Here is a 20,866-nt window from a genome sequence, read left to right on the forward strand (position 1 = left end):
AAAATGACATTGGATCAAACTATATTAATATGATCGATATACGATGCATAACATAATTATATCCAAACAATTCGTTTTGTACGGTTCAATTAATTTTTCTTTTAGACCACCTCCTGTCACATGATGTAGGTCGCGAATGACTTCACGCTCTGTCATGGCTGCACGAGACATAAACATGCCAGTGGTGCTGTAATTCAGAGCATTAAACCAGTGCGATGATTAAAACAGCGGCCATAACAAATCATTTTGACTTGAGCTTCGCCCTATGAAATCGGTTGGTCCGTGTTTGAGCGGCAGGTGAAGTGTTTGCTGTCTTGTAGATCATAGGAAGTATCCAATCATGCAGACTGAAGCCGTGCTGGAGCATCACAGCAGCTCACAGAGTTCCCTCAGGACGGGCTCCAAATCCTGGCAGTACAGGTACTTCACACAAATATTCCCATTTTAGAACAATCTATGTTTAATTATCGAAATCAAATAGCGAAGAATACCTTTTATGTGAGGACTGAGGAGGAGATTGTATAATAGTCAATTTCCGGAGTAAGCTGGACTTTAAACACGACATTGACATATTTCTGTCATGGTCTACTGTATGTCGTTCCATCTATATGACTTACTTTTTTTTTTACCATGCTTCACAAAAGGACAGCCTCAGTCTCCTTTCACTTTCATTATATACTTATAGACGATAGACCATCATTTGGAGTAGTTATGTGGCTATTATTCTTCAAACATCCTGTGAATGGTTTTTGTTTGCACTTTACAGCTTTATGGTTGATATTTGGTGATATGATCTTTTGGTAATAGTATGCATATCTGGTACACACTAGTGCTTTTACAACATTGAGTTTAATGAATTTTCTTTTTATTAACTGAAGTGATCTGATGGAAAAGGTGGATGGGTATTTGATGAAGTATACCAATCTTGTGACTGGATGGCAGTATCGGTGAGTCTGATGTATTCATTTTTTATAAACAGGCCAAAATGGAATCTGTGTAGATTTAGTGTAAAAAAAAATCTTCGGAATTCTGCAGGTAAAATGTAATGGCCACAATATTTAATGAACAAACATATAATCAATGATGAATGATTAGACCTTTATAATTAAAGGTTTGGACCTGAGAGTGCATATTTCATCCATGGTTATCATATTTAGATAAAACTAAAACCATTAAAAATATATTTTTTAATTTGTTTACTAATATAACTACAAATAAATATTAAAACCTTCAGTATATAGACAAAAAAACGTAATAAAAATGACTAAAACTATATATAGAACGAGATACTACAGTTATATCTTGAAATTGTTTTTATTCTTATATTTTCCATTTTCATCTTAATTTTAGTTAAAATTAAGATGAAAATGGAAAATATAAGAATAAAAACAATTTGAAGATATTAATAAAACTATAGTATCTCGTTGATACTAATGTAACACTGATTCCATGTGGGCGTGCTTATATGCTCAGAGCCTCTTCTTTTTAATCAACAAGGGTGCAACCTTCTCAGTTTTCTCTAAAGCTGTTATTTTTTTACTCACTATAGATATTTTGTGCTCAACAATGAGGCTGGGCTGCTGGAATACTTTGTAAATGAGCAGTCCAGGAATCAGAAGCCCCGGGGCTCGCTACCGTTAGCCGGTGCAGTGATTTCCCCCAGCGATGAAGATTCACACACCTTCACTGTCAACGCCATCAGCGGAGAGCAATACAAACTCAGAGGTTGTCACATGATCTCTTTCACTCTTTTTCTACTTTTTTAAAATCCCAGATGTTTAAACACTTCCATTTATATACTGTATATTCTCATCGAAATGAATGGCTTAGTATAAATAAAACAGCCCTAGATAGTGCTCTCTTAATCATACCACAAGTTTTTTTGTAAAAATTATCCTTATACTAGCATGCATCTCTGGCCTGATCTGAAATAATATGATCCCAATCAAGGCTTTACATTAACTTTTTTGCTCACCAGCAACTGTGGCTTGTGGTTTCCAAAGTTATTGGCTACTCAGCATTTTCACTGGCTACAATTTTGACACAGACACCATGGAGAAAATCTAGATATTTTTGATATTATCTCATAATTTAGCAGCAGGTATATTAGGCTGCTGTCACTTTAGGACCTGGCGCACTGATCCATGATGCTGATACACATTTGTTTTCTTTCTCAACTATTTACGTTCATTTAAAACATAACTGACTGTGTTTATGTGAATAGTTGCCAAGACCTGCATTTTGACATTATTTTGTGTTTATTTGATTAAGCGCAATAAGCAGCGAAAAAGAACTTAATTTAGTACTGAGAGGTGGCTTTATGTGCCCGCACTTTGGCTGTGAGCTAGCCTGGGAAAACCCAGACAACTTCTGGCAAATTTAGATTTCCTCTGAAAGTTAGTCTGGCAAAGAGCTCATTCAAGCCCATTTCCAATCCGTCGAAATCGAGGCACCAATCAGAAACGTTGGGGCGGTTGTCGCTCGGATTTTGAAGCAGATTTTGTAGCCTACATTACAAAGATGGATGCCGCCGGCGAACATCACTCGTTCGAATCAGCTATCGCGTCTGTTTTAAGCGATTTGACCGTTTCATTTTTGTTAAAAACCGAGCAAAGAACATCACTGACAACACTCTGAGATGTTTCTTGCATACGTCATCTCCTTCATCACTCTGATTGGGTTTAGGTCTATCCGCGACGTCCGTTGGTGACGCCCCTCTGGAAATGATTTGTCTATGACGCTTTGCCAGACCATAACTCAGTTACAACTGAGAATGGTCTGGTTTTAACCAGGCTAGCTGTGAGCACAAAATCTGCGGGAATTGGTAAAATTATGCGCAATATGCACAATCTCATGCTAAAATTCAAGCCCTGTAAAATCAACAATATTCATTCAGAGCAAATGAAATGAGTGAGTGAGGGGAGGTGGGTTTGTGTGTCAACTCACTGTTGGACAGATGAGAGAGCGAGAAAGCGCAGCTGGTATCGTCTACTGTATCTATTCTGTGGAAAATTAGTATTGGATGTGTTTCAGATATTTCAGTATCGATATACATGTATCTTAAAATCTATATTTTTTACAACACTACATTGCACTTAGTTTATTATTTCAGATGCCTTTTTAAAAGACTACAATTGAAAAATGTATATATTATATATAAAATTCATCCCGCCAAAGTGGCTAGTAAGAGTGACTTACCACGCCACTGCTGAAATCCACCCGCATTTGGTGGGTGTTGTCAAGCCCTGATCCCAATAATTTATTTTATGTTAAAAATCTTTTTAATACCTGTCTGTGTAACTTCAGCCTCAGATGCAAAGGAGCGTCAGCACTGGGTCAGCCGACTGCAGATCTGTGCGCAGCACCACACGGAGGCGATGGGCAAGGTGAGACAGTACAACCAGACACCTGTAATACTGTAAAACCACCACTGCTCAGTGATTTCCTAAGTTACAGGAACAGACAGAAAATCTGTTTAATGACAATGCTGCAAAAACTGTAAGATTCTGTCATCATTTATTTATCATCATGTTGTTTGAAACCAATAAACTATCCCAACTTTCTTTTGAGAACCAAAAACCAACCATTATTGACATTAAGTCTGGTATGATGTGAAAACCCTCCTATATATACATGTCAGGCAAACATATTTTATTGGATTGTAATTTCTGCTCCTCTGAGCGATTCGTTTTATTCTCTTCGTATCCTTGAAATAGTTTTTAATTGTCACGTCAAATTTCACAATGGACATTGTTTAAAAGCAGCTGTACAGAAAACCATCATGTTAATGTATATAATATCTTAATATCTTTATGCCTTGTAGTTGTATTTAGCATATTGGAGCTGAGCGATAATGTAGTCTACATTTTGCAACAATACAAGCAATCAAGCTGTGGAGATATTCTATATAGTATATATCACCCTACGCAAGTATTCTGTATTTATGCATATAAAGTAGGACATTCTTATATATACAACTTTATATAAAGAGCTGGGTAATAATATAATTACATTTTGCATTGATATAAACAAGCAGTTATACAGTATAGGATATGATATAGTAATATATAGTATAATATAGTATATTTTGCTTTACATGAGTGTACTGTATGTACATTATGCATATAAAGTTAGATGTAATATATACACTCACCGGCCACTTTATTAGGTACACCTGTCCAACTGCTCGTTAACACTTAATTTCTAAGCAGCCAATCACATGGCGGCAACTCAGTGCATTTAGGCATGTAGACATGGTCAAGACAATCTCCTGCAGTTCAAACCGAGCATCAGTATGGGGAAGAAAGTTGATTTGAGTGACTTTGAACGTGGCATGATTGTTGGTGCCAGAAGGGCTGGTCTGAGTATTTCAGAAACTGCTAATCTACTGGGATTTTCACGCACAACCATCTCTAGGGTTTACAGAGAATGGTCCGAAAAAGAAAAAACATCCAGTGAGCGGCAGTTCTGTGGGCGGAAATGCCTTGTTGATGCCAGAGGTCAGAGGAGAATGGCCAGACTGGTTCGAGCTGATAGAAGGGCAACAGTGACTGAAATAACCACTCGTTACAACCGAGGTATGCAGCAAAGCATTTGTGAAGCCACAACACGCACAACCTTGAGGCGGATGGGCTACAACAGCAGAAGACTCCACCGGGTACCACTCATCTCCACTACAAATAGGAACAAGAGGCTACAATTTGCAAGAGCTCACCAAAATTGAACAGTTGAAGACTGGAAAAATGTTGCCTGGTCTGATGAGTCTCGATTTCTGTTGAGACATTCAGATGTTAGAGTCAGAATTTGGCGTAAACAGAATGAGAACATGGAACCATCATGCCTTGTTACCACTGTGCAGGCTGGTGGTGGTGGTGTAATGGTGTGGGGGATGTTTTCCTGGCACACTTTAGGCCCCTTAGTGCCAATTGGGCATCGTTTAAATGCCACGGCCTACCTGAGCATTGTTTCTGACCATGTCCATCCCTTTATGGCCACCATGTACCCATCCTCTGATGGCTACTTCCACCATGTCACAAAGCTCTAATCATTTCAAATTGGTTTCTTGAACATGACAATGAGTTCACTGTACTAAAATGGCCTCCACAGTCACCAGATCTCAACCCAATAGAGCATCTTTGGGATGTGGTGGAACGGGAGATTCGCATCATGGATGTGCAGCCGACAAATCTGCGGCAACTGTGTGATGCCATCATGTCAATATGGACCAAACTCCCTGAGGAATGCTTCCAGCACCTTGTTGAATCTATGCCACGAAGAATTGAGGCAGTTCTGAAGGCAAAAGGGGGTCCAACCCGTTACTAGCATGGGGTACCTAATAAAGTGGCCGGTGAGTGTATATATATATATATATAGTGCGGTCAGAAATCTTGGAGTAATCTTTGATGATCAGCTGACCTTCACAGACCACATTACAAAGACAGCTCGATCATGCAGGTTTGCTATGCACAACATCAGGAAGATCAGGCCTTTCCTAACTGAGCATGCAACACAACTTCTCGTCCAGGCCCTGGTCATTTCTAGGCTTGATTACTGCAATGCTCTTCTGGCTGGACTTCCATCATGTGCAACTAAACCTCTACAAATGATCCAGAATGCTGCAGCTCGTCTGGTCTTCAACGAGCCCAAAAGGGCCCACGTCACTCCTCTGTTCATCTCTCTGCACTGGCTACCACTCGCTGCTCGCATCAAGTTCAAGGCTTTGACGCTTGCTTACATATTGACCACAGGTTCAGCTCCCTCCTACTTCCACTCACTACTACAAGTCTACATCCCTACCAGAAGCCTACGATCGGTCTATGAGCGACGGCTCGTGGTACCATCACAGCGGGGCACAAAATCACTCTCCAGAACATTCTCATTCACGGTTCCATGCTGGTGGAATGACCTCTTCACGATGACTCGCTTGGTTTAGTCCTCAGTTGTAAGTCGCTTTGGATAAAAGCGTCTGCTAAATGACTAAATGTAAATGTAAATGTAAATATATACACAGAGAGAGAGAGAGCTGTGCAATAAAACAGTTATACAATGATATAAACAATCTCGCAGCCGAGATTTGCTAGTGTGTATATATATATATTTCTTTACGTGAGTATACTGTATGTATGCAGGTAAAGTAGGATATACTTTATATCCAACTTTTAATATATCTCTGGATTATAATATAGTTTACATTTTTTCGACGATATAACAATCAAGCTAATCAAGTTAATCCAAATTTTGTTTTATAATTTTTAGGAAAAATGCGTCTAAAATATTTTTAGTATCTATTTAAAATTTTGCTAACTCAAATATAGTTTTCACTATGATGATAACCTAAGAAGCTGACATGACAATAACAAACTAACAAACAAACTGGAATGATGTGACTTTGCGCTGCATATTTGACTATATGTGACTGCGAATTAGATGTAGCTGAGGGAAAGATAATCAGTGAATAATGACTTATATTTAGGATCTGTTAATCACATAAAACCTCAGAAGACTTTTAATATAGCGTACAAATCATAAGGAGCATTTTTGTCCTTTGTGGGGCTTCGCAGTAAAACTCATCACCAGTTTTCTAGCATTTTGTAAAATAACAGAATTGGATCAAAATGTGGTAAATGATGATAAAATTGTCATTTATGTGTAAAACTAATCCTTTTTAGCAATTATCCTTAATCCCACAGACAAACCCACCGCTTCAATCTCGCAGTCTCTCCATGGCGTCTCAGGGCAGTGGCAGCTCTCCAGGATCTCAACACAGGATCAACCAGAACTCAAACGTCCTGTTGGGCCTGTCCCAGCTGCAGCACGGCTCCTCCCTTTACTCCAGCAGGAAATCACTGCTGCCTGATCACTTGCTGGAGGCCAGAGAGGTAAGAATGAGTGATGCTTTTAGAGGCCCAGTGGCACAGTCAATTAGTAACTTTAAAAACATCGGATCTGAACTTTTGAGGTGTTAACCGAATGTTTTTGTCCTGCTCCAGATGATGAGCCAGGCGCAGGGCCAGCACAGAGACCTGATCCAAAGTATTGAGGGTCTGCCCTCCTCCCAGGGTCCCTCTCCCTTGGACCAAGACCTGCTGCTGCTGAAAGCCACCTCTTTGGCCACTATGACCTGCCTCAGCGACTGCTTGCATATCCTGCAGCTCCAACAAGTGGCTCGACAGAAAGTTCCTCTCGTTGGTGAGATTTAAAAAAAAAAATGTTTTTGGGGGATTATGGCTAATTGCTGAAAGGATTAGTTTACACATAAATGACAATTTTATCATTCTCATTTTGAAGAACTGATATTGATTCTTAAATCCTAAGAATAATATAAATAAAATAAAATAAATTCCATTTTGGCGCTCTTTAATGTGACGTGACGGAGCGCACATGAACTGATCATCTGTTCCACTTTACTACTAGTTACAGCACGAAATAAACATGAATGAACATCAGAAGGTATGCTAAAAGGTACAGTACAACTTACCGAAATCCATATCATGTCTCGTAATAGTTCGATGAGTGTTTCAACCGGGGAAATATGTCAGTAAAACAGCTTGTAAACACTGTCACATAATGTTAGATTTACCTCAGAAAAGCCATTCAAAACTAGCTTGAAAAATTAACTCTATAGAGGAGCATTTTGATAAATATGTACACTATATTTCATATTGTATGTTCTTCAATATTTAATGTATTTTTGAAGGTTTTTATGACAGCCACCATTTAAATGTTTATATATATATACATATATATATTTTAATTAGTAGAAACATTAAAAATGTATTATTATAAAAAACTTTCTTATGGGCAATTTAAATGTAAGTAGCCTACAAATCAGTTAATTTGAACCTTTAATATTATTGTAATGTACAATCTGGGGTTCCATTTATAGTTTACAGCATTAGTTTTGTACTAGCCTATTGGTAATTGATAATGTAAAAACTAAGTTATGAGTGAATGGACAGAAGGATACAAAATGATAAAAATGTGTAAAATAGGTACATAATGCTTGACATCTGGCTCTGTCTGGCTTTTTGCCTCTGTCAGGCTCTTTTAATCTTAGACCTGACTTTACTCTATACTTTGTCTAATGCTACTGCAGTGCTTAGATGTTAAGTGAAAGCATTTCTCTTCCAGTAAAAGACAGTAAGAGGGTTATTTATAAGCACAGCTTCCATCACAGGAATTCTTCTTGACTTGTGCTGATCCTATGCGTCTTTTGTATTCCTATCTGATTTTCTTGACAAGATTATACCACTAAATTGGCAGCATATCCTACTTTTATTTAGATTTTTTTATTGAGTTCTAGTTTTGTTAAGTTAGCAAGTGTATGCAGAACTCAGTCAGAAACCGTACGAGGTTTAGTATATTTTCCCATGTTTACTCTTATCGTTAGTTCTTTTGGCATTTAGGAATAATAGTACTGTATCTATTCTGCTTCCTTATTACTTAACATTGACTTAGCGCAATTTCTTAATATCAAATAAGCATGATATGTTTTTTTTTAATGGCCGATATTGCTATCTAGAGAGCAGAGTGGCCGATATAATACGATATTGTACAATTTAATAATAACAAATAAAAATTGTACAGAAAATGTGCAGTGTCACTTTGCAATACTGTTGGTAGATTTTGCCACTGCCCACTTTTGTTTATCTGCCAATCGGGCACAGATATTTGACAATAATCTTAAAAGAGCCAAATATTCACTGATTAATTGTCCTGGGCTGCATTGCCCAAAAATATTATAAGCCTAAGTAGATCGTAGAGATCATTGACGCCAATCATTTTTACAATCTGACCAGGCTTACGATGCTTTTGGGAAATGCAGCACTGGCTGATTTAACAGTCTGTCATTAGTCATGTTTTCAAATTCATCTATTTGGCACGTCATGATTTATGTTAAAAGGAGCAAGTACAGCTTCCTTTTTTGTTGAATACTTATACTCTCCTGGTGTAGAGTTTGTGTAACACTCCTATATTGGCTGTCGAAATGCAATCCAAAGATGAATAATGTAAACTTTTAGATAACCACAAATACTCTCCTTCTCCAAATCCGCTATCAGACAGTTATTGAATACCTTAAATCACATATTGACTGCGACTCACTGATCCTTATGTGTAATCCAGGTCAATGCGATAAGATCAAAATACACTACAGCACAAGTCTTTCTGCTCACATCACAGTGTCGTGTGTGTGTACCAAAAATAACCAATAGCTGAACAGCAAAAAAGGTAGTTCATTTTCCATTATATAGTACAGAAAAACCGCAAGTGTTTGTGGTCACAAATCCAATAATCTCAGGTCATGTTTGTGTCTGTAGAATTTATGACCTAGAGCCCTGCTCAGCGAGTGGAATATTGTTTTATAATTAATGAGGAACTGTATCCACCACTGATAGACTTCTGCAGGTAACTAGAGCTCTGCTGGCGTCACTCAAGCACAGCGGTTGACAGACTTACCAAATTGTGTTACCATACTGTTGTCAGTTCTTGGATAAATATTTCTCCTGTGAGATTTGCGTGTTTGGGGGTTCCTCTTGGACGAACATTTATTTTGCCAAACCGAAGACTTCTAGTTGTGTGCTTGACTTTAATGCAACCCATTCATGAAGCATACATATTTTATTACTCTCTGACTAGAAAGAAACATGTAGACATCACACACTTCCAGTATCACCTGCATTTCCACTGTTGTTGAAGTAGTGAGGGACCATGTGAACTTTCAGAACTTCCTAATGACTGGAACAAAGCAAAAACCACCAGATTAGTCTCCGTGCCAATAGGCAAACAAGTCAACAATGGGCAGGGCCTCATGCAGACGGTGAGACCCTGTTCTCAGGTTTCCACTGAGAGCTCTGTGTCAGTTGTCAGAGCGCTATACGCCCAGAAATCCTGTGGCGTTAGAGGCTGCTGTTGGCCTGTCGGCATCGTGCTGGTGGGCCGGTGATATGAGCACCCCTAAGACTGGTTTTGTGTGCCCTGTAGGCCCTGCCCTCGAGTGGCTGGAGCCAAAACTGCCCGACATCCTGAAGAATGGAGGGACGCTACCCAGCATCACCAAAGATGATGGTAACACAGTGGGAACCGTTCTAGAACCTTTAGAAATGGACTCCTGTGATATCGCTGGGGTAAGATTTGCTTTATCTAAACTTTCTTGCTGACTGTTAACGGTCAATAATTTAATAAATGGGTCTGAATGATTAATTAGCACACATTTTTGAAAACCCTCATTGATTGATCACACTTGACTTGTTTCGATGTAACTTATTTGAAAAAATAAGTTTAAAAAGTATGGGATCTAAAGTGGTTGTCCAAATTAAGAGTAGAAAATTGATTTCAGTGGATCTGAGCTTGTTTTAGATTACACACATTTCAGAATGGCTGTTTTGGATTGGTCTGGTCAAATAGTCTATTCACAAAAACGAGTTTGTTCACTTAAATTGGACTTAAGTATGTATGAGTATCATTGTGTTAGATAACAAAATATCAAACCATGTGGTATCTGCAAACAAATAATGCTTTTCTCAGAACTAACAAGGCTTTTCTGATTTATTTTCGTGGTTAAATTACGTTTCAAACAACAGGTGTCCTACAATAGCAGTGTAATCACTAGTATAGTGCCTTGAACTCACACCATTGGTTGAGCCAGTGCTGTTATTTCGGGCTGCAGCAGTGTTTTGGTAGCACCACAGAGACACTGTTTACACTTTACTACAAAAGTCACAGCAAAAACTTGCCACATTGTTACAAAAAAAATCAGTTTCAAATAAATGCTGTTCATTTGAACTTTCTATTCATCAAAGAATACCAAAAAAATTAACAGCTTCCACAAAAAAATTAAGCAACAGATCTTTGTGCAACATTAATAATAAGAAGAAATGATTCTTGAGCAAATCAGCATATTAGAATGATTTCTGAATGATCATGTGACCCTGAAGACTCGAGTAATGCTGAAAATTTAGCTTTGCCATCACAGGAATAAATTGCATTATAATAAATAAATAAATAAATACATTTTATAATTTTTAAAATTGTAATTATATTTCACAGAAATACTGTTTTTACCGTATTTTTTATCTAATAAATGCAGCCTTGGTAAGCATAAGAGACTTCTTTCAAAAACTTTTGAACAGTATATATTAGTGTTTTAACAATGTAAGAATTGCATGCTCCAGCTTTATCTATGGACATTTTCCACTAACATTTCATAACCAGAAACTGTATGAATTTGAAAATGATTTGTCTTAATTTTAAACAGTATATTTATTTTTTAATCATTTTAAAACCTTTTTGTGAATTGTTTTAAAAAGTGTGCTATCTTTGTTTTATAATAAAAAATTACACTTGGTTTGATATTCTGTTATATAATGCATATATGATATATAAAATGAATTCATGCATTTTGACATTCACAAAAGTATGTCTTAATTTTCCAAATGTATCTTGAGGCCTCTGTATGTTATTACAGCAACACAATTGTGCATGATTGTATTCATAGCAGATGCTGATGATAATTACTGACAACTGATATTGTTTTGGAGAAGGCTCTCTGACTTTGAGTCTCAAGAGTAATCTTTGCTTCAGTTGCCTTGATGTAAACAAACACCTGAGCCTCCCTGATTGTCGAACTGTAGACAGGGCTCCCTATTAACCTGAGTAAATTTGTCTGCAGTGTTAAATGTTACCTATGCTGTATGTTTTTTTTCTTCTTCTAAATACTCTTGCATAATATTTTGCTTCACTTAACTGTACCCTAGCATCCACTGTTTCAAGCAGCATAGCAGATAGAAAAACAATCATCATATACCCCATAAAAAAAAAAAAAATTCTACATTATGTAATGTAATTATTTGACAAGTGTCATTAGTGGTATTTGCTGAGGCAAGCAGAACCTATTACATACATAGGGTTTGGATTTAAACAAACCAAAACGTAACTTGCCCACATGTACAAATGATGCCTCAGATTGTGAAGCTTGTTGGGATAGCTGTGCTCTTACTTATTTTAGTGATCAATTTTATGAATTTCATGGTAAAATGGGAAATAAATCAGAGAATTACATCCAAGGAAGGACTCGAGCCATATCTTGGGGACAGAATATCATAGAGTAAAAGTTCATGCAATACTTGGTAATACCTTGCAATTTTAAATGTATGATTTCCAACAATGGCAAAGTTATAAAAGCCATTAAAATCTTAGAAATTATGTTCATTTCTATATTTTTAAATCTCTAAAAGATTTAATCAGCCAAAAATTGCACACTGTGAAATGTTGATTTAAAAAATGTGTATATATTATTTTAGTCTAATTTATATACAATTATAGTATTTATTGGTATTTTTAAATATCTTTTATATTTTCAGTTTTCATTTTAATTTAAGTTTTAGATAATTAAGATAATTCATTTTAGATAATTAATTAAGCCTCTACCTCTATAAAATGTAAAACGAAAAAGCATCCTGTAGTTTTGGTCAAAAGGTGTGGAAACCCTGTAGAGGGGGTCCCAAAAACTAGTTCTGTCCTTGCAGTATTTTATTGGTTGAGTAGATGAGTTGAGTAATCATGGAGTTTGGTGTGTGTTTCAGGAGCAGGAGGAGATTGATGCCACGCAGGAGGTAGACGACTCCTCTCCAGTCGAGGAGGAGGATCTGGGTGCTGTCGAAGAGGAGCGCAGCGTCATTCTGCACCTCCTCTCTCAGCTGAAACTGGGCATGGACCTCACCAGGGTATATCAGCTCCATCTCGTTAATGGCTTCTTGTGTCTTTCTCAAACATCAGATAAAAGTTTAAATCATGCCATTTTAAATTAATTCTGTTATACAATTAAAATAAGATTGTGAAATAACAGTGTTTCACATGGGTGTATAGGTGGTCCTGCCCACTTTTATACTGGAGAAGCGCTCCCTGCTGGAAATGTATGCAGACTTCATGTCCCATCCGGACCTTTTCGTGGCCATCACCGATGGCTCCAGCCAGATGGACCGCATGGTCCGATTTGTGGAGTATTACCTCACTTCCTTCCATGAAGGGCGCAAAGGTGCCATTGCCAAGAAGCCCTACAACCCCATCATCGGAGAGACCTTCCACTGCTCTTGGAGAGTACCCAAAGCGACATCATCTCCGACAGGTGTCCCGAAAGAGGGGACCTCGTGCACGTCAGACTGCTACAATGTTCGCTTTGTGGCTGAACAGGTTTCCCATCATCCCCCTGTCTCGGGCTTCTATGCAGAATGCCAGGAGAGGCAGATGTGTGTCAACACTCATGTGTGGACCAAAAGCAAGTTCATGGGCATGTCCATTGGCGTCTCTATGATCGGAGAAGGTGCGTTTCGCCCGCCTCACACTCAGTTTACTATGAACGTTTCCATGGATCCATTGTTGATTATTAGGAATGTTAACTTCCTGTGCTCACAGGTAATCTACACCTATTAGAGCATGATGAAGAATACACCTTTAGTCTGCCCTCTGCTTATGCCCGCTCGATCCTCACTGTGCCCTGGGTGGAACTGGGAGGAAAGGTCAATGTCAACTGCACCAAGACAGGCTACTCTGCAGTCATCACCTTCCAGACAAAGCCTTTCTATGGGGGCAAGCTGCACAGGTCAGGATCACACTGGATCACATTACGTGACTCCATTTTCCATCTCTTTGAGACCGTATAGGGTTTTCAATGTAAATTTATACAGCAGACTGAGTAAATGGCTGCTGAAAATTCAGCTTGGCCATCACAGGTATACATTTTTTTTTTTTAAATGTATATATAAAAAACTTTATCCTGAATTGTAATGTTTCACAATATTTGTTACTGTATTTTTTGATCAAATAAATGCAGCCTCGGTGAGGATAAACTGTTGTGTAAATGTCCAGATTAAATATTGTCCAGACAAATTTTCTGAGCAAAACACTGTAACACTTAACAATAAGGTCTCATTTGTTAACATTAGTTAATGCAATAACTAACATTTAGCAATATATTTTTACAGCATTTATCAACCTTAATTAAAGTTAGGTAATAAAACATTCATCTTCATGTTAGTTCACAGTGCATTAACCAATGTTAACAGATACAACCTTTGTTCTTAAAAATGTACAAGTAAATGTTGAGATTAATATTAACTAGGATTAATTAATGCTGTAGATGTATTGTTAAATGTTAGTTCATGTTAACAAATGAAACCTTATTGTAAAGTGTTACCCAAAACACTACATTCAATAAGAAAAAATGTAGGGGAAACTTTAACCATCTGTAATGATTTTCCACCATCTCTTCACCCCGGGAATTAAACTGGCTGTTTTTTGGCCCTTTGCCATTAAAATTTCAATGAAAACGCCACATGAAGCACTGTTCTGAGCTTATATGGCCTGTTTTCACCTGAACACTTGATGTGTTTTTACTGATCGGATAGCTATCGACTTGTTAAAACGGTTCCATTTACACTTAATAAATGTCCCCGCAAAACGAATATAAATCTGATCTTCAATTCCCGCTCTATGTGCAAATTTAATGGCGTTCGCGTCAACGAAAGCGCCAGATATGAGCTGGATTTTATTTATCATCAGCTAATTTCAAGGTCAATAGGAGTAGGAGAGAGAGCGGCATCAGCATTGGTAAGATCATTTCACTACTTTTAATGAAGATGATTGAGCATATACGGCAGTTTGCACGCCGGCTTGCTGAAAAGATACTTAGCATCTGCAGCGATGCGTGTTGCGGTAGCTTAAGATGTAAAATTTACAAATGTGGTTTCAACAACCAGATGCATTTAAAATTGTCCTGTTTCGTTTGGAATGCGTCTCAAACCAGCTCCTGAAGCGGTTTGAGGGATCGGATTTAAATCCGATTAAATCCGTCTCGAAAGCATTTCGGAGGGCATTTTCACAATCGGATCTGATTGACCAGGTGTAAACAGCCCCATTGACAGGTTGTGAGTTTGCTATGGGGTCTTGTTAGAGAAATATTATTTCCTATGTGTCTTCAATCAATGCCACTGCTTATACATGATTAATTTTAAATGAGGTACAGAGACTTCCTTACATAACTTTCAATCATGAAAGATACATTTTGTTTTTGACCATATTTTTATTGTATGTACCGGTATGTATATATGTCAAAAACAAAACGTATCTTTCATGATTAAAAGTTATGTAAGGAAAGCTCTGTACCTTATGTAAAATTAACAAAATTATGTATAAGCAGTGACAATGATGGAATACACATAGTAAAATAATATTTCGCTAACAGTCCAATATAGTTTGCACTGCTCTATCACATTGTGACAGGTTCACAAAACAATCTTGCAAAGATCAGACAGAAATGATTATGGACCTTGTAATAAAATAGACGGAACAATATTTTCACGTGGGCCGTGTGAAGGACACCCTCTGATTCTATGCAAATGAAGCTGACAACTGCAACTGGCTGAAGAATTGGCTAGACGTCTGCCCTAGAATCAGTCAATGGTCTTTTTGGACAGTTGAGGAAATTGAGTTCTGCAAGTTACAGTTTTTTACAGTAGTACAATATCTTATTTTAGTCACAATGGAACTGAAGTAGCGACAGATCTTTACTCCAATACTGTGACGTACATCTGAGTGAAACGGATCATAGAAAAAAAGAATAAATGTAGGAAAGGGACTTGGTTCTATCCATCGGTTGGTGATTGGTATGAGTGCTTTAATCAGAAAGCCGAGCCAGTGGACTGTAACAGAAGCCTGTGCTTTGTTCCTCAGAGTGAACGCGGAGGTCAAACATAACCCCACCAACTCCGTGGTGTGCCGCGTGCAAGGCGAGTGGAACGGCGTGCTGGAGTTTTCCTACACCAGCGGAGAGACACGTGTCGTAGACGTCACCAATCTCCCCGTCACCAGAAAAAGAGTACGGCCCAATGAGCTGCAAGGACCCTACGAGTCCAGGTAACACCAGTTAATCAGTTTATGTAAACAGTTTATTATTGCATTCAAGCCACACAACAGTGTTGATGTCAATATGACATCAGGTTATTTTTATGAAAATGAGTAATCTAAAGGAATACTTTCAAAAATGATATTATGAAGGGCTGAGAAAGAAGGATAGATAGGTTTGAAATAAGAGTAAATGTAACAGAATTTTTTTTTTTGGATCAAATATTCATTTAAGGGAAAATTTTATAATTTTATCATGTCTTGCTATCTGTGGATTCAGACTGAAAAAGGTTTAATGTGGTGTGAGGGCTCCATCTTTAACCTGTGACTCTTCTCCCTGTAGGAGACTGTGGCAACATGTGACCGAGTCTCTGAAGGATAGGGATATGGAAAAAGCCACGGAACACAAGCGTTTCCTGGAGGAAAGACAGAGGAAAGAGGAGAGGCATCGTGCAGAGACACAGACAGCATGGAGGACCAAATACTTTGAGCGCAAAGTAAGAACACATCTGAATCTTATTTTTTAAAATCATATAATAATTTCTACATAAAATAGTAAATAAGTGTCGGCGGGTCCTTAAAAAGTCTTCAATGAAGTTTTCCTAATAAAAGGCCTTAAAAAGTATTAAAATGTCTTAAATTCAGATTCGATGGGCCTTAAATATTTTTTTGTCACATTACCGCTAAAATTCTCCAGCCTGACGTACCCTATGTCTGTTTACAATCATTGGACAGACCGAAGATTTTTTGGTAACGCTTCCTTTTACAGTACAGTACTTACGTGTACTTCCAGTGTACTTACCTAGAAAGTACTGGCTAATATAAGGTAAGTACATGGGTTAGGGGTAGGTTTTAGGGGTAGGTTCAGGGGTTAGTACCTAGTTATTACCCAGTAATTATAATTACTATAATAAGTACATAGTAAGTACATGGGTAACAGGACTGTAAAAGGAAGAGTTACCGATTTTTTTCCCATGGTAGTTACTGTGTCATCTGAGAGAACTGAGGTAGCAGAATACAGCTAGCTGGCCAGCCTCCTAGCTAGTTTAAAATCGGTAAATGTAAGTTTACTGAAAAACGATGAGTTCTCGTGGTGGTTGAAGCCTGTGCCTGGAAATGTGTATTAAGGGAAACTGCGCCGTTTGTCTGAGATGTTTTTAACTCTGTAGCGTGTAATGGGCATCATCACGGCGGTGGAATCACACACGCAGAGTGCAGGGCTCGACCTTAACGCTTGTCTGAGACAAGTGCATTATGCTGTTCTTTTGAACTTTGTATTTGTCAAAGAATACTGAGAAAATTGAACAACTGTTTCCACAAAAATATTAAGCAGCAAAACATTGAAACATTGGTCATCATCACGCTGAACAGGAAAACTCATCTAGTGAAGTCTGCTTTTACAGCCTCCTTGTGTTTATACTCATGCTTGTGTTTATACTCATGCTTTTGCAAACTCTTCTAACTCAAGATTTCCAACTGGTAGATCTTAAAGATCGAAAGAGATGTTGGAATCTTAGTGGTTGGTTTATAGCTTAACTTTAGCTTTTTACTTCTGCTGATTGTATTTTGGCTTCAAAACAGCTGTGTTCATTTGTGAAGATTATCTTGATGAACAATACTTGTAAGAATCATACACTTTTGTTGGTCAGAGTTTATTTTCCGCAATAATCCAAATGCTGGTAGAAGGTGTTTTTGTCGAGAGAACCACAGTTCTTCAATTCCCTTTTTTTTTCTCTTTCCAGGGTGAAAGCTGGGCGTATTACCAACCACTGTGGAAAACGGCAACTCATAGCTCTTCCCCGGTTCCCCCTCCTCAAAATCCATGACCTCTGACCTTTTAAGAGCTGAGTTCAGGCACTGTACAGTCTCCTGCTATAGTAAACCTCTGGCCCTGTGTTCCCTCTCTCACAGATGAAGACATACACTCTCCTTTGTATGATTCCTGAAACATAACTTCAATTTGAGTGTTTGTAACGCTTTGTGGACTTGCGGGTTTGCACTCTGATGTTCATATTTTGCATCCCTCGGTGGTAAGATTTTTGTAGAACTACACAGTGAATGATTTCTCCAAATCTGCACACTGATATTCTTTGTTGATGTTGCCTTAACAAGTGTCGTATGTAACGAGACCTGAGTACAGCCTGACGGTTCTTAATGTGGAATTGTGTTTGGGGTGAACTTCTTAATCTGACCATACTGTATTTGTACAGTCAAAGATTTCTGATTCTTTTAAAATCATATATAAATTATCATAATTTAAATATCAAATGAAATGCAGGATTAGGGGAGTTCAAAAGGACAGTTGCGTCAATAGCCGGCGAAGATGTGAGTTGTTATTGCTTAGCGGAGCCAGACGCAGCTAGAGTTTTGATGAGAGAGAAGCCGTTGGCTTGGCTTTTGTATTATGCTGTCTTTTTCTCGTTCTTGCTCTGGTAAATGAGGCTTGCAGGTGCTATACACAAAATCTGGGCCAGATTGAAGTGTTCAGGTAGAGGCCTGCTCTTCTGTTTCTGCTTGATGTTCATTGAACAGTTACGTTGGCTTCAGTTTCAGAGAGATTTTAAAGGGATAGTTCACCCCAAAATGTAAGTTTTGTCCTCATCTTCTCACCCTCATGTCATTTAAAATCTGTAAAGGTGATGATACACAGGGCAACCTTTTGAGCAATGTTGCTGGGCAATCTTGCTGGGCGATTGTTGCTTGGGTACTTTCCCATTGAAAATGTGCAATACATTTCTATCTGGATAATTTAGATCAGTCGTGGGCCCTGTGTCTCAGTCTCATCTGGTTGCCTGTTGACGGCAACATTGCCCAGCAACATTGCTCAAAAAGTTGCCCTGTGTATCATCACCTTAAGACTTTCTTTCTTTTGTGCAACACAAAGATATTTTAAAAATCCATACAATGAATGTCAATGGGGTCCAAGTACTTTGGACCCCAAAGTTCTTTAAAATATCTACTCTTATGTTCCGCAGGGAAAGGAAAAGTCATAAAGGTTTGGAACGACATTACTCACCCTGTTATATGTAGTCTAGATGACTTGTGCACTATATTACAAGTCTTCTGAAGTCATATGATCAGTTGTGAGATACTGACAGAAATTTAAGCTGTTTACTGATATCATTAAATATAATTTGCACTGTTAACCTAAACAGCTTAGATTTCGGTTGGCCCTGCTGAAAAAAAACCCCACCCAAAATCAGCCTGGTTTGCTGGTCTTAGTGTTTTTGTTTTTTTTAGCATTTTTCAGCTGGTCAGAGAGGAAGACCAGCTAAGACCGCTGAACTAGGTTCAGAAGAAGTTTTATAGAGCACTTTTATGGTGTTTTTCTATTTATGAGGTACAGTATAAGTCACAATTCACTTTTCTTGTATGGAAAAGAGAAGCTTGGACATTCTGTCTGAGTATTTCATGCAAAATCAGAAAATAATACAGGCATGACATGAGGATGAGTAAATGAAGCCAAAGTTTTCATTTTTGCAATCAGATGTGTTTATAGCATGTGTTCCTTGCAGAAGGTTCAGGTTTTAGTTAGCTGGTCATGATAGTAAGGTTTTTTTTGTTTTAATCATGTGGAATTTTGTGTTTAAACGCTTCATCGTTTGATCTGCCAGCTGAGGACAGTTGCAGTGATGGTGCTGGCTGAAGTGTTACGTCTCTCATATAATCTCTGCTTCAGCCCTGGCATTGGTTGCGCTGAGAAACTTGTGGTGCCTTATTTGTGTTAGTCTTCCTCTCGTTCCACATCACAGCCGTCAGCTTTCTCATCAAAACAGAGTAAGACGGAAGCCGCAGCCTTTGTATATAGGTATCTTCTGTAATTTTCCTGTCCACTAAAGACAGAATTCCCACAAAGTGTTTCGTTCATCAGCTGTGCTTTCCACTCAAGTCATTCTGCTGAGCCATCAACTGCACTGATGTTTTAAATACACTCCCTGTAGCCTCAGAACATATGATTGAAAAAAATAAAAGGGTTAATATATTGGAGGATTTCGGATTGTTTTTCATTTGATTTAATGTGTGTCCGTGTGGTATCAAGAGGAGATGCAAATATCTCACAATAACTCGCATATAAAGGAAGATCCATGGGTAGTTGAAATGTGACGTGACAAACGGATTTTGCTCATTTGATTATAGTTATTTATACAGGTATATGACCTAATTTTAATTAAGACATGGAATATTTTGTACTTCATAAATATAGATTTGTTTCACATTTCAGGACCAATTAAAATAATCAAGGGAAGGCAAATCTGGAGAAGCCCTTTCTGCCTTAGTGTAAAAAATAATAAAAAGGTAATTGTGACATTTCTCACAATTGTGACTTTATTTTTCATAATGTGAAAAATATCTCAATTGCAACTTCAAAATATCTTTTATACTTGTCAATGCAATCTTATTTCTCATAATTGCAACTATTTCTTGTGATTGCGACTTTATATCTAATTTTGACTCATGTCACAGTGTGACTTAATATCTCACAATGTGACTATTTAATATTTTACACTTTCTCACAATTACCATTTTTTCATAGGCAGAAACAGGTTTTCATACAAAACAGTGATTTACAAAAGGTGAAAAACAACTACTGCACCTAAAATATACAGTTTCCCTTTAATACTGTATTAATGTACACTACCATTAAAAAAACAATTATGCAATATGCAGCTTTGGAGAACATAAGATGTTATTTAATTCTTTTTTTTTAAAATATCTTTTGAACTGTAGTGTAAAAATGTAACCCAAAAAAGACTGGTTAAAAAGTCCATGGGCACGTTATGCATATACATTTTATGTAGTGATTACTGTACAGCTGTGAAGCCAGTTCACACAAGCAATGGGCAAAATGACTCAACACATCTCTGTTTGCTTCATCTTCAGTAATGGAAAAAGTATGACAGGTTGCCATATGTTCATGTTGACATTCTCACAGAAAGTATTTATCTCCATCAGTTCTTTTTCCAGTATG

At 37.8% G+C, this 20,866-nt stretch overlaps 1 protein-coding gene across 1 annotated transcript; it reads left to right on the forward strand.

Moving 5' to 3' along the window:
* Positions 1-18,193, forward strand: osbpl11 (oxysterol binding protein-like 11). Its single transcript, XM_056263195.1, has 13 exons — positions 1-420; positions 879-947; positions 1,550-1,725; positions 3,307-3,386; positions 6,690-6,878; positions 6,990-7,188; positions 9,982-10,124; positions 12,582-12,722; positions 12,865-13,318; positions 13,411-13,597; positions 15,727-15,909; positions 16,241-16,394; positions 17,640-18,193. Exons 1-13 carry the CDS (start codon positions 341-343, stop codon positions 17,721-17,723), a joined length of 2,139 nt encoding a protein of 712 aa, XP_056119170.1. The 5' UTR covers positions 1-340; the 3' UTR covers positions 17,724-18,193.
* The last annotated feature ends 2,673 nt before the right edge of the window (positions 18,194-20,866 follow it).

Source organism: Rhinichthys klamathensis, unplaced genomic scaffold (genome assembly GCF_029890125.1).
Source record: "Rhinichthys klamathensis goyatoka isolate OS25496 unplaced genomic scaffold, OSU_Roscu_1.1 h1tg000201l_1, whole genome shotgun sequence".
NCBI classification, from domain to species: Eukaryota; Metazoa; Chordata; class Actinopteri; order Cypriniformes; family Leuciscidae; genus Rhinichthys; species Rhinichthys klamathensis.